The sequence below is a fragment of the Acanthochromis polyacanthus genome, chromosome 21 (assembly GCF_021347895.1).
Source record: "Acanthochromis polyacanthus isolate Apoly-LR-REF ecotype Palm Island chromosome 21, KAUST_Apoly_ChrSc, whole genome shotgun sequence".
NCBI lineage: Eukaryota > Metazoa > Chordata > Actinopteri > Pomacentridae > Acanthochromis > Acanthochromis polyacanthus.
This window is the reverse complement of record NC_067133.1, coordinates 21033684-21047567: the sequence shown is the minus strand read 5'-3', so window position 1 is coordinate 21047567 and position 13884 is coordinate 21033684. Positions and strand designations below refer to the sequence as shown.

At 39.0% G+C, this 13884-nt stretch overlaps 1 protein-coding gene across 3 annotated transcripts; it reads right to left on the bottom strand.

The window, feature by feature from the left end:
• Positions 1–1067: 1067 nt before the first annotated feature.
• LOC110967192 (ethanolamine-phosphate cytidylyltransferase-like) lies at positions 1068–13363 on the bottom strand. 3 transcript variants are annotated; one of them, XM_051941241.1, is made up of 13 exons: positions 13054–13363; positions 7710–7798; positions 5666–5827; positions 5504–5570; positions 5323–5407; positions 5206–5246; positions 3506–3657; positions 3265–3347; positions 3097–3174; positions 2934–2999; positions 2784–2849; positions 2613–2701; positions 1068–2420 (listed from the first exon to the last, which is right to left on the bottom strand). In XM_051941241.1, the coding sequence occupies exons 1-13, from the start codon at positions 13182–13184 to the stop codon at positions 2306–2308; spliced, it is 1224 nt and encodes a 407-aa protein (XP_051797201.1). In that variant the 5' UTR covers positions 13185–13363; the 3' UTR covers positions 1068–2305. The 3 variants fall into 3 exon arrangements, with proteins under 3 accessions (XP_051797201.1, XP_051797202.1, XP_022072406.1); XM_051941242.1 differs by having other exon boundaries at positions 3506–3654; positions 13054–13362; XM_022216714.2 differs by having other exon boundaries at positions 3506–3638; positions 5205–5246; positions 13054–13361.
• Between the last annotated feature and the right edge of the window lie 521 nt (positions 13364–13884).

The window sequence follows — 13884 nt, the reverse complement described above, 5'->3', positions numbered from 1 at the left end:
GTATTTTTGTTTAATTTAGAATCAAAACTGATTTTTCCTGCAATGTAAAAACTGCTAGAGTTTGTAAACTAGGATGTAGTGAAGATGATTTCCAAACAACAAATGTTTGTATCATATCTAAAAAATATTCATAAACAATCTCAAAATTGTATTATTCCAGGAATCAAAAAGGATTTAATACTAAAACTGTTTCCAAAAAATTCCAAAACCTCATATGTACCATTGTCACTCTTTGGTTGTGTTACACCCAGTAGGTAAAAAGTCCTGCACAGATTTTTTGACTTTAGATTTTTGTTTTTTTGGTATTGCTTCATTTCTGAGGATTAATCAAAACAAATTAAACAAACTGAGGATTGTATTACCTGCAGAGGGAATGTCAGTATATTTGGACAACAGAACATCACTCTCTTGTGGCTCTTCACACCCTTGTATCAGCTGATTACCAGGAGAAACTGTTGACAAGTCAGGTGAAGTGTTTTTGAGCTAAGTTGCTTTATTAGAGGCAGCTGTGCAGGTGTTTTTCAGAATCAAAGATGCATTCAGGGACACATAGGAATGGACAAATGCATTTCCTTCAAAATAAAAGTCTATTTTGTTTTGAAAAGTGCATTGATGTGTGAAGATATTCAAAAACAAAGAAGATGCATTCGGTGGAATTATTATTATTGCAAAAATATATTAAATAATGTTAATATCATATTGGATTAATGCTTATCTGCTTGCTGTGACAGGATTTCTAGATTTACACATTGGGTCAGAATTCATTATTCTTTCTTCTGCAATCTTTTTTTTTATGTTAAAGTTTATAAAATTTTGATAGGCGCTAATCAATCACTATCATAATCTAATATAAATATGATCTGACATTTAACAGACTGTGTGATTAATTATGCTGAAAAATTCCTATCAACTCATCTTTTCTGATTAAAGGCTCATTTTTGTGCCCAAATAGCGACCTTACCCTTTTATTATGTGGCTAATATGCAACTGATTCATGTCAATTGTTGCAGAAATAAATTGAAAATCTTTCTTTTTTCTGTTTAAGTGAAAACAAGATGACAAAAGGCTTTTCAGAATAAATTGTTTTTATCATCAGCAATAATATACTGTAGTCCAATCAGTTTCTACAGTACATGTCAACTGGGAGTTGTCAATAACATACAGATTAGCCTACACTGAATACATTCCAACTTGACATACAGACATATTATTATGCTTCTGAAACAATATGAAATCATCTATACAGTAGTTAATGGAGTGCAGGTGAGTAAAATATACATCTACAAAAAATATATTATTTAATCCCATTTGATATAGAGACTCAAGTGACAGTAAGAGGTCTACTTCATAGTCAAGTCAACAACGAGCATTAGTCATAGTTCTCTAATTACACTATGAAAGCTAAAGGTTAAAGTAGTATTTTTATTTATATTAGGATAAATCTAAGGAGTGTTGTTTGAAAAGAGAAAAAGCAAAAAGAATTCTATTGCACTCAAAGGGCCAGACCTTCAGGTCTCGACGGTGTGCATTTTTAAGTTAAAAAACAGCTCTATTGTTCAAACAGAACAGTTCTAATGATTTCTGATCAGTCAGTGCAGTCCGGTGGAGGATCTGGTATGTACATGAGGTCCTGTAAGATTCAATCAACAAGTTGTCACTTCTCGAATTCAAGTTAGAAGAAGGAAGCAGGAAAATGTCTCCCCTGACTCTCTAGTGGTTTCCGTATCCTCCAGACAGAATGCAATCACTTTATAATACATACATACAGTATATACAAAGATAGATTAGTTTTGGGGCACTGTTGGGCAAAAAGCAGCAACGGCCCCACGGAAATGATAACTAAATCACTTCCATGTTTTATAATTAAATGCCTGACCATCATCTCAAGCAATTTTATTTTATATGCACACGATAAAATTTCACAATTTTTTGAGGGCAAAAAAAAAAAAAACTTGAGGAATTAAAAACATCCTAAGACATAAAATAGACATTTGAAGATATATTGATATCTTCCTTGTTCCAACTGTTTATATATCTGACACATACATCTGTATGTGTGATTGGTGACTGACACAAACATGTAGTTGCATATGCAGAGTATATTAAAACACCTCCCCCACACACATATAATAATATACCTGATGACCCCACAGCAGAGTATGCCACCTTGGGCTGCTGTAAAGACTATTGTTATTAGCCAGGATCATGTGTGGAGGTTGTCATAACACTTAGAAAAAGGGTTGACTCTACTGTACATGACTTGATATTATTTACGCTTGTTAGTGCTGTATCTACACTTAGTTGCCTACAGCACAGCTTGTGCTCTTTCTTTTGTCTTTTCCTCTTCTTGTCGCTTCATGGCCTGGATCACAGCGATCTCTTTGGCCTCCTTCTTCTGGTTCCTTGCTTCAAATAGTAACCTGAATTGAACAAAGGAAGATGTTAAGAATGTAAAGTAAGCTCAAAAATCAATTGGCAATTGACCCTGTGTTCCTGGGTGTGAAAAAAATATTACTTCTACACCTGTACTACTTAAACGGTTTCTTTAAAAAAAAAAAAAAAACTTTAAACACATTGATGAAAGAGGTTCAAGAAATGGCAATTTTATTGACCTGTTTTTGATTATCCGTTGCACAATGGCATCGGTAGTGAGGCTGTTCCCGCTGTCAACAGTACGCAGGATTCCTTTCCTTCTGGGTTCCTGGATGGAAAGAAAAAATTGTCAAACAAATCACCACTGCAGACTAAGAAGCAGAATAATGTGGCAGTGATCGGAGTCTTACGGCATAAGGGTCAGATCCATCCTTGTCAGGGTAGATTTCTGTCTTTCCATGGCATACAAGATCCACCTGCGGACACAGAGTCACATGTATGTCAGTTTATTCATTTTTGATTGCTGCCTCTGTAGTGGTAAGAGGTAATTGTTTTCTTACCTTGAAATGGTCGAGCAAATCTTTAGTGACTGCAAACGGTGCACCAATCACCACCTCTGACACATACTGTGAAAAAGAAGCATATTAAAATCAATAATGGGCATGCAAGTATACACAATATGCGTGGAGTGCATTGTATTGACACTTAGAAAGAACAACACACTCGACAAGCCAGGACGCTGAGGGTTCTCTCGTGGACATTCATGATGGGGTAGTTTTTCCCTTTGTAACGATTCACCTCCTGAAAGATGTGAACAGATGTATAGAAAATGTCAACACTCGACTCAGGGAGTAAGCAAACAAAAGAAAATAAAAGCCTGAAAACACTCACCTGATCAAAGTGCAACCCCACTATAATGTATGGCTTTTCTGCAAGCTTATGCACTGCTTCCAAGAAGTCCACATGACCAATGTCTGACAGGAGATCAGTCAGGGATGATCTAACGATACACACCATTTCAACTCGTACACTGCTTCTATAAAATATAGCAGTTACAGAACACAAAACTATGTGTATTTTTTGATTAAAAGTTAGATATCTATCAGTTTTTTGAGGGGTCGTGAAAGGATACGGAAGAGGTCAAAGGCTCCTGCCACATAGATGATCGTGTCTCCAGGTTGAGGCTCCTGGCCTGAGGCAAACTGAATAATCTTCTGTGAAGTCTGCAGGAACTGAGACACCCCTGTCCAGGGACTGTGGCCCTTCTGACCATGTGCCCCCCACAAACAAGAAAAAAGACAAAATAAATACAAGAATGGACTAACAACAAAACACATGGTAGTATATTATCCCTATATACACTGTCCGGCCAAAAAAAAGCTGCACACTCACATTTTATTGAACTGCCTTTAACTTTGAGTATGACACTCATTCACTGTAGCATCGTTTCGATAAGCTTCTGCAATGTCACAGCACTTATTTCTGTTCAGAGTTGCATTAATTTTTTACCAAGATATTCTATTGATGATGGGAAAGTGGGACCACTGCACAAACTCTTCTCCAGCACATCCCAAAGATTCTCAATGGGGCTGAGGTCTGGATTCTGTGCAGGCCAATCCATGTGTGAAAATTATGTCTCATGTTCCCTGATCCACTCATTCACAATGTGAGCCCCATGAATCCTAGCATTGTCATCTCAGAATATGCCCGTGCCATCAGGTAAGAAAAACTCCACTGATGGAAAGAGATCTGGTCATTCAGTATATTCAGGTAGTCAGCTGACCTCTTCTTTGGGAACATAACATTGCTGAACCAGATCAACCCCAGATCATAACCCAAACCTCCAAAGGCTTGTAGGCACTAGCCATGATGAGTGCATCACTTCATCTGCCTTTCTTCTTACCCTGATGCGTCCATCACTTTGGAGCAGGGTAAATCTGGACTCATCAGACCACATGACCGACCACATTTGTTCCTCAAAGATGATGGCTCACCACTATCCTTCCAGGTTTTAATAATGTGTTGGATGGTTTTTAACCTGATTGTAGTAGTTTCATGAAACTCCTTAGTTGTTTTCTTTGCTTGACGCAGGCCAATTTGTCCCTACTGAGACAGCTTAACATCCTTTCCACGACCATAGGATATGTCTTCCAATACGGTAGTTTTAGAACTGAGAAGTTCCTCACTGCATCAGCTAGGGTTAAATAAGTTGTTGCCTGCTGAAACGTATTCATCACTGCAGTAATTACTCAATGGTAGGTCTTACCTACTTGCTTTGTTAAATCTAGGTGGCAATTTTTTTTTTTTTTTGGGCCAGGCAGTGTCTCAGAGCAGAGGGGATCTTTGTGTTGCATTGTTGCCACCCAGTGGCCTGAGTAGTAATGTCACCTAATTCAAAGCTGGCATACAAATCCAGAATGCATTTATTCATCCCATGCCAAATTGACATCATTACTCTTCCAGTCTTAAATGTTGAAATGAGAAGAGACCCTCTACTGCTTTTAAGCTATTTAGAACCACTGCATGTTGGCTCTGAGTCACTCTCCCTGTCCAGCAACAGAAGTGGCATTCACTGTTTACTGGCAGGGCCTACTACTTGATTACAAAGTAGGTCCACAGTAAAGGACATTATTTAATGATGGCTGATGTCTGGCCAAAGCAGCAACTTTTCTAATTGACTGGCTAAACAGTCAGGGAGGAGGAAATAAAAGAGCCAAGAATATTGTTTCAAATGGACCCTGTTGAGAAGTTTGACAGTGGTCTGAGAATTTGATATTCACTCGCTGATGAGTAAAGCATCACATCAAGCTTTAAACAGATTAGGTACTTACCTTTCCAAAGTTGTCTGTGTGCTGCTGATAGTCTGAACTGTCCTGAAAAGAAGACAGGAGAAAATAAGGTGTGTAGTTTGAAGTGAGGGCATACCGAGGAGAATTATTAGATACTTACTATGTTGCTGTGGTGTGCTTTGGTCATCAGCAGCATCCTGCCAACCAGGTCTGTAGTTGAAACTCCCTGGGTTCTCTTACACTCCCTACAACAACACAATGCACTCCGTAACATATAAACATACACATGACATCCCACCCTGAATGTATCGCATTCAGCAGATTTGAAAAAGACAGCTCACCTGTACCGTCCTGATTTCTTCACCTCTTCATACGTATCTTTCCCATCCACAGTTAGTGTTATATCATCTAAAACGACAGTATACATGTTTCTTCTGTAAAATCTGTGATCTAGCAACAAGGATTGTTTATGACTGCCAGCCCATGGTGATAATGCATTGTACCTCCATGCACACAGAAGTCACAGTTGTACTTGTCAAGGGTCTCGAGGGTGGTGACGTACGGAGCACCTTCCACGACCTCATCTACCCATTTTATGGCCCGCACCATCTTGTATCTTTCTTCCTGAGTGAAGACTGGCGGACCCTTGTGCTTTGCAATCTCACCTTGGAAAAAAAAAGTTAGATTACGAGAATATAGAGACAGAAACCCTCCTTTTGCGTTCCTCTTTGCAGTGACTGAATGCAGCATTACCTTTGTCATAGAGTCATCTTATTATTACTTCAACACATGGAAAAGTTGCTGATACATATTTGCTGGCCCTGACTGTGAAAATGTCCTAGGTTATCCCAATGTCAAAGTGTTCCAATGTGCTACACGAGGGTGAGTCTCTTCGCCACTGCTACAGCAACCCTTCTTAGGTATACACTGAACACAGCTGGAGCCTTAACAAATTTAACAAATTTTTTTCCTGTATTCAGCAGGTGAAGGTAGGAACATCCACGGGGAAGAGTAACATCAGAACTGGGATTATAAAGTCACATACAAACAGGTGAGCTAGACTATAGATAGGTCAGAGCAAGTGGTCAACAGGAGTTTACATTGCAGATGATGTACAGTGCCGTGAAAGTATTTGGCCCCTTCTCAAATTCTTTTTTTTCCCCATACTTTCCCCATTTTAATGTTTAAGATCAAACGTTATTGTCAAACACAAATAACCCAAGAAAACACAAAATGCAGTTTTTAAATTATTATTTTATTTATTAAGGAAAAAAATTATTCAAAGCTACCTGGCCGTGTGTGAAGAAGTATTTGCCCCCTAAACCTAATAACTGGTTGGGCTACCCTCAGCAGCCACAACTGAAATCAAGCGTTTTCTTTACCTGTCAGTGAGTCTTTCCATCTCTGTGGAGATATTTTGGCCCGCTCTTCTTTGCAGAATTGTTTTAATTCAGTAAGACTGGATGGTTTTTTAGCATGAACAGCCTTTTAAAGTTTATACCACAGCATTTCAATCAGATTCAAGTTTGGACTTTGACTATGGCACTTCAAAACCTTCATTTTTTTTAAGCCATTCAAAATTCGACTTGCTAGTATGTTTTGGATCATTGTCGTGCTGCAGAACCCCGGTGCGCTTCAGCTTGAGGTCACAAATTGATGGACGAACATTCTCCTTCAGGATTTTCTGGGAGACAGCAGAATTCATGGTTTCGTCAATCACAGCAAGTCGTCCAGGTCCTGAAGCAGCAAAGCAGCCCCAGATCATCACACTTCCACCACCATGTTTGACTGTTGGTATGATGTTCTTTTTCTGAAATGCTGTTACCTTTACGCCAGACTTAACGAGACACACACCTTCCAAAATGTTCAATTTTTATTTCGTCAGTCCATAGAAAATTCTCCCAAAAGTAAGACGGACCTTTATGGTCTTTTTGGTCAGCAGTGGTTTTCACTTTGGAACTCTGCCATGGATGCCATTTTTTCCCCAGTCTCTTCCTTATTGTTGAGGCATGAACACTGACCTTAACTGAGGCAAGGGATGCCTGCAGTTCTTTAGATGTTGTCCTGGATTCCTTTGTGATCTTCTGGATGAGTCGTCACTGTGCTCTTGGGGTAATTTTGATCGGCCGGCCACTCCTGAGAAGGTTCATCACTGTTCCATCTTTTCTCCATTTGTGGATGATGGCTGTCACCATGGTTTTCTGGAGTCCTAAAGCTTTAGAAATGGCTTTGTAACCCGTACCAGACGGTATGTTCTTGAATTTCTTTGGATTGCAATGAGGGCAATTACTTTTTCACAAAAGGCCAGGTAGGTTTGGATAGCATTTTTCCCTTAAAACATTAAATCATCATTTCAACCCTCATTTTGTGTTTGTTTTGGTTATCTTTGTCTGATATTATAATTTGTTTGATGGTCTTAAACATTTAAGTAGGGGAAATATTTAAAAAAAAGAAAGAATTTGAGACGAGGGCAAATACTTTTTCACAGCACTGTATGAGTGGGAAGGAGAATGTGTGTGCAATATAGGTCATGGTTTTGAGCCTTACTGTCTGTGTGTACTCCAACAATAAGGTAATCTCCCATTGCCTTGGCCTGCCGCAGCTGGTTGGAGTGACCATAATGCACCATGTCATAGCTGTGAAGGAAAAACATAAAGGAAAACCAGTAAGGACAAGATAGTCTATTGTTTTACTCTCTCCGTGCATTTATATTCCACAACTGCATGTTGCTAGCTTAGCATTTTCTCTCTCACATAGTCAGTATTTTGTCCTTTCTGTCGGCACGTTTGGTTGTGGAGATACACATTTCTTATTTAAACTGAACAGAAAAATGTGCATTTCTTGTATAATAACTGTATTTGCACTAAGCTCTCCACTTCACTTTACATATGCTCTTTTACAAATATCTGGTATCGTACATAGCGGTGTAGCTCTCATTTTTCTTCTATACCTGACTGCCCTTGTTGAAATATGTGTGTGTTTTATTTTATGCAAATTATGTGAGAGGTAAGTGAGCAGCGCAGTCAAGTTTCTTGTTTATAGTTGTACATACTGGCCAATAAAGCTGATTGATAGTGGGGTATAGTAGCTGTAGGAATTGTTTATAAAACTCCGTCTGACAAATAAAACAAAGATAAAGGATATATGTAAATTAAATCATGCAAATTTGGTCTTGAATTACAGGAATATGATTTGGCAGCTGCACATGTTCTAATTCCTCTGTGGTCTACAATGCTTCATTCCAGGTGAATGTAAGATAGTTAACAAATGCTTTCATCACCATGATAATAGCTGAGTTTTAACTTTGAAGCGCACACTGTTGTCAAAGTTAACACTCAGATGTGAAAGTGTTCTTCGGATCTTTGATAAAAGCAAAAAATATGATAAGCAACGCATGCAGGAGATCAATAGATTTTTAATTCATGGGCTAAAACATAAAAAAATCAAGCAGTATGACTCCTTAATGTTTACAGGGTTCTATTATTATCAGCATATCAGCATAAATCCCACACTTAACATGATCAGCTAGATATTTGATTGGAGTCTCAACATAAAAAAGTCAATAGCAGAGTGCGTTGCTCTCTTCCTGTCGTCTCCTCCCAGGCTATGATACCATGTGTAGATAATCAGATTAGCACACATTGGAGACTGAGATTGCAACACAGTAACCTAGCATAGTAATAGACAACAGATGGGCATTAGCCTTCGATCACTATTCTTCTGCCAGCAGCTGACATTAGTCTGATATTCTTTCTTCCTGCTCTACTTTGAACATGATACGGGCATCTTATACGAAGTGCCAGTGTCATTGGGAAATGATTCACACAGTTTACTACACATTTTCATTCAGCTACTATGAGCATCAGCCATTGTGTCTCACAAAACTGACTGCTGAATATTAAAGTGAAAAAAAACATTTAATTAACACATTATAGTATTACATGTTAGTACTCTCAGGAGTAAGGTGCAGAGAAGCACTATGAATAGCATCCTAAAAAATCAATAAGAAAACAGCACCGCCACAACTACGTTACATTCAGGGCAATAGCAGTAACAGAATCCCATGTTGTTTTCACCCCCAGGCCAATGAAAGACAAGCAGCTGCACCTCGCTGTAGTGTCACGATACAAAGCCTGGCTGCAAACAGTCTGAGCTGCACTTGAGCATTGAATTTAGAATAAAAGCAAACACACTACAAGCAGAATTCATATTCAGATGACTTTAACCAAATGCACTGAATAAAAAGAGGCTTGCTGTTAAGGAGTTCGATTTTCTGTTCGCATCTTGTGCTGTCAATCTGTTGAAATGAGATCCACTATGTTCAGGCTCTTAGGCGATAGAACGGGCCCAGAAGAATGTAATTAGGGGGAGCATTTGGAGGTGAATGAAAGAAAACTTTGAGACCCAAACTGAGTTACATAAGACCAGGAGGCTGCTTTTTGGAGTGTTATACTAGCTAGATGCCCAACATGTGACCTTACTCCCTGTTGTATATTTCAGCAGGGATGGATCATGAGTAACACCGTGAGATGATGAAATATTAATTAGTGTAGCCTGTTAGCAGAGACCCAAACAGCACCTAAGCTTCTCAAGAGCAAAACCAGACAGACATCTTTGTGCACAGTGAGAGAATGTAACAGACATGTGAATGAAACACCAGTAAAGGCAGACATTGATGGGAAAAAGGAGGGGGGGGCAATCTTCACATTTTTGTGAGGGGGAAAATCAGTGGTTAGCTCTTTCAAGACATCAACAGTTTCAGATAAGAGCCTGGAATAAGTGACCACACCATGACTTCGCCAGGGCTGTAAATGGCATGTTTGGTCTTGTGTGTACACATTATTGCAACAGATAGTGGAAATGGACTTTGCACTCCTTGGTGATGCTTCACTGATCTTTAACCCATCACCTCTTCTCAGGCTGACAAATCAGAACAGCGAGTCCCTTTGTGCAGGTACGAAAAGGCGGGGTCAGACATGTCTCAGCAGTTGGCAGAATTGTGTTCTTTTCTTGGAATTCTCCGCTCATAAAGCTGACAAAACAGGATGTCAGTAAGACTGTGGCGATGTCCAGTAGGGCTTCAGGGGGAACAATGTGCTCAGTGACAGGCAAGGCTACATGAGCTACAGTGGCCTTAGCAGGTGTGGGATGGAGGGGTTAGAGGGTTAATGGCATGAGCTCTGTTGACATTGGCTCTCTTTGCATGCTCACCCCACCGGTTAATATTCCGGCATCCCAAATATTCTGCAACATGCCATCAAACCACAGATTGGCAGCCACACATAAATGGCAGGAATTCTACAAGAGAAAGCCACCGTAATCCTGGCCTTCATACACAGAAATTCAAAACATGTGTTTTGCCGCAGCAGCATGGAACTACCCAGGCTTGGTCTTTCTCCCAGTGGAGATCATTGATTATTCTGCTGATGAGTTTCTCACGTAATTGGTAAATAGGACTAAAAATGACAGAAGATGCTGTAAAATGCCTGTTATAACTGCAAACAACTTAAGGAAACACATTCATGTGGGTTTTTTTCCGTCAACCAACAGTCTAAAATCCAAAAGACTCAGTTCACTATCATACTTGTCAACAAAAACTATGAATAAGAAGTACTGTTGTTTCAAATAGTATGTACAAAAGTACACAGGGTATTAATTTCTTATCTTTGCAGCTTGTGTCAGTTCATCCAGTTATGTAAGATGCTGGGCTGTCTATTTAATACAATAAGGAAGAAAAAAATGATTTCATCAATTCCTCATTTACTGTTGATGAGCTACAGACCTCAGTATCAGCAGTCACTATTTTCCACTTTTAGGGAAAAATACTTCGCATTGACAAATGTACACACAGAGGGCTGTGGACATGAAAAGAGGGGTTGTTGGTGAGTTATTCAGATGCCATGAGTTCCATGAATAAAATTCCATTTGCATCCATTGTTTTAAGGTGGAAGCAAAACTCTAAGCACAGAGATGTCAAAACCGCTCATAAAAAACAAACTTTCTGCATAGTTATATATGAAGGGTCAAATATTGTATGTTTCTTGTTTTTTAAGTGAAATTTTCCTTTAAAAGCAAATATTCTATGTCCCTACAGAGGTGCTCAGCTTCACTAGAGACTCTCTGCCAAGGTTCCAAGTTGAGGTGACTGAAATATTAGAGGGCTGATCAAGTGTATCTGAGCCAACACTGTAGAACATTTCAATATCTCAGATTCATCCACCTGGACGAGTCAGTGAAACCTGTTCATTGTGCTCATCTTCTTTACATGAAGGGTGACAGAAATGAACTTTATAAAAGCTAATCACATAAATGTGGAGAGTACCGCTGCTGCTGCTGTTTCTGACTGTGCAGTTGAGTGTTAATATTGGGCATTGATCTATTTCTTGTGTGTTTTAAAAATCACTGATGATTCCAAGCGGACATGAAATGCTTCCATAGTACTAAATAAATACACACAGATCAAAATTTGTACTAAAAGTGGAGCAACAAGCAGACTGTGTGAAACCCCTGCACCTCTTAGATTTGTCATTGTTAGTTTTAGTTTCCAACTTTTGTCCTCCAGTAATTTATTTATGTATTTTCAAAAAAAAAAAAAAAAAGATTTGGGGACAATAATCTGGAGTAGCAAAGCAAAGAATTCTCCTTTAATTTTTTAAAAATCTTAGTGGTATTCCTCCTTGCTGTGAATATAAGTGCTAATTTTGCATGGTCAGCCTTTTCCTTCCCATAGCTGTGTGTTCATATCAATCCATCCTCTGTATTGCATTAAAGACTGCACTTGGCACTACGTGAGTGCCATGCTCGACCCTAATATGATTTTTTTTATTCCATTACGTCATGGTGAAAGAGAGTCACCCTGCTTGCATGAGTGTCATTATCATGACGACAATTCATCAAGATATCAAGATAACAATGAGCATGCAAGGATTTGGTCCATTCCCTTCTATTGCCTCTTACTTCAACAGGTAATTCACAGGAGTTACAGGCAACATTAGCAAAATTGTTAAAATAACACCAAAGCTCTCCAATGGAATTCTGGCATTATTCATTTTACTACTTGTGCTTTTTCTGGTGTGACAAGTTAACACATCTTCGAGGTAACAATTCATTAATCATTGCTACAAGATCAGTCAGCATCTTAGGGGTGGCTGGATTTTCTGGAGTTACAGATATGATATAAATTGAGAGTGGTTAGTAGAGTAGCAGGATAGCTTTATATTCTCTTAAGGTCAGTACAAAGCATGTGTAGTTACGGTATTTAATACATCATTTTATTCTAACAATTGAAATACAGCACAATTCTGAAAATCCAACTTGTGATATAGCTGCACACAAAAATCTTTATTTTATTTATTTATTTATTTATTTTAACTTAAGGATATCACCTTTAGCTTTAATATATGCTGCATAAGCAAAGGCAGGAACATTCATAATAAATTTTAATAATGGCATTTACCACTGGCAGAGGACACTGTAGGTATACAGACACCTGACTGTTGTGAGTAGTCTTCATATAATTACGAATTCTGATGAAAGATCCGATCTGCACTGGTGCTATTATGTAATAGTGTGCCCACTGAGAAGGAACATTAAAACTGGGATGCCCCAGTCATCATGTAATGTGAGTAACCTTGTCTTGAATCATATGGATATGTGTCAGGCGATGAACCCACTCACAGTTGTATATACAACAGAATATACAGTGAAAAGTTTGGAGCTGACTGACACCACTGAAGAATTAAGGAGCAGCTCTGTGACAGTAATGCAACCTGCAGGCCCGTCCCGGTGGCAGGTGAAAGGCACTTTTGTTCAAACGTGCGCCATGCAAATTACAAACAGACAACGTGGTAGTCTTTATCACACAATCATTTCTTCGATTTAAGTGACTCACCAGCCATCGCACCACACCCGGATTCTTCGCCTCCTCTTCTCGGGACTGCAGGCTGCAGTGCAAGGGGTCGATCCTGCGTCTTTCCCGGCTGCTGTGCTCACTTGGTGGTGATGATGACCGTTCTTGATCATTATTTAATTTTATTTTCCTTTTTAGAATGCGCTGAACAATCTCTGTCAACTTACATTTACAGAACGACTGTCTCCAACCGAGGTGATTACCGGACCACTGTGCGTCCCGTCTCCGTGCAGGACAGCCGGTTCCTGTGTCAGCACCAGCAGCGGCGGCGGAGGCAGCAGCAGAAGCGATGCGCCAACGCCTCCTCTACCGGCGACGTAGCGACGCAAGACGCTCAGTGCGTCAAATTGAACAAAGAAAGCAGATACGCCACACAGGAAGAGAGTACCGTTTATAAAATTCCATCCATCATATCTTTGTGTGTTGGTTTAATTTTGAAAAAGCCAGCCGGAGATCTGTGCTTATTGCGGGTCAATTGATGGAGGTGTAATCGTACGATGAGGTGCCGATATACGCAGCCGACATGTTACATAATAGCGGCGTTTTCCACCGTCATGTGACAATATCTGGATTCCCTCAGACACATCTGGCTATTTTTCAAACCTGATTTTAGTTGTAGTCTATACATTGACTTCATTTAACTCTGCAAACAGCCATTACAACCTATTTACTAACATATTCACTAGTTTACAAACAAAATAAAAAAAATAATATAATAAAAAATAATAGTATAAATAATAATAAATACATATAATAATATAATATAAAATATTTTGGGAAAAAATAATACTTATAAATAAATAAATAGTATAT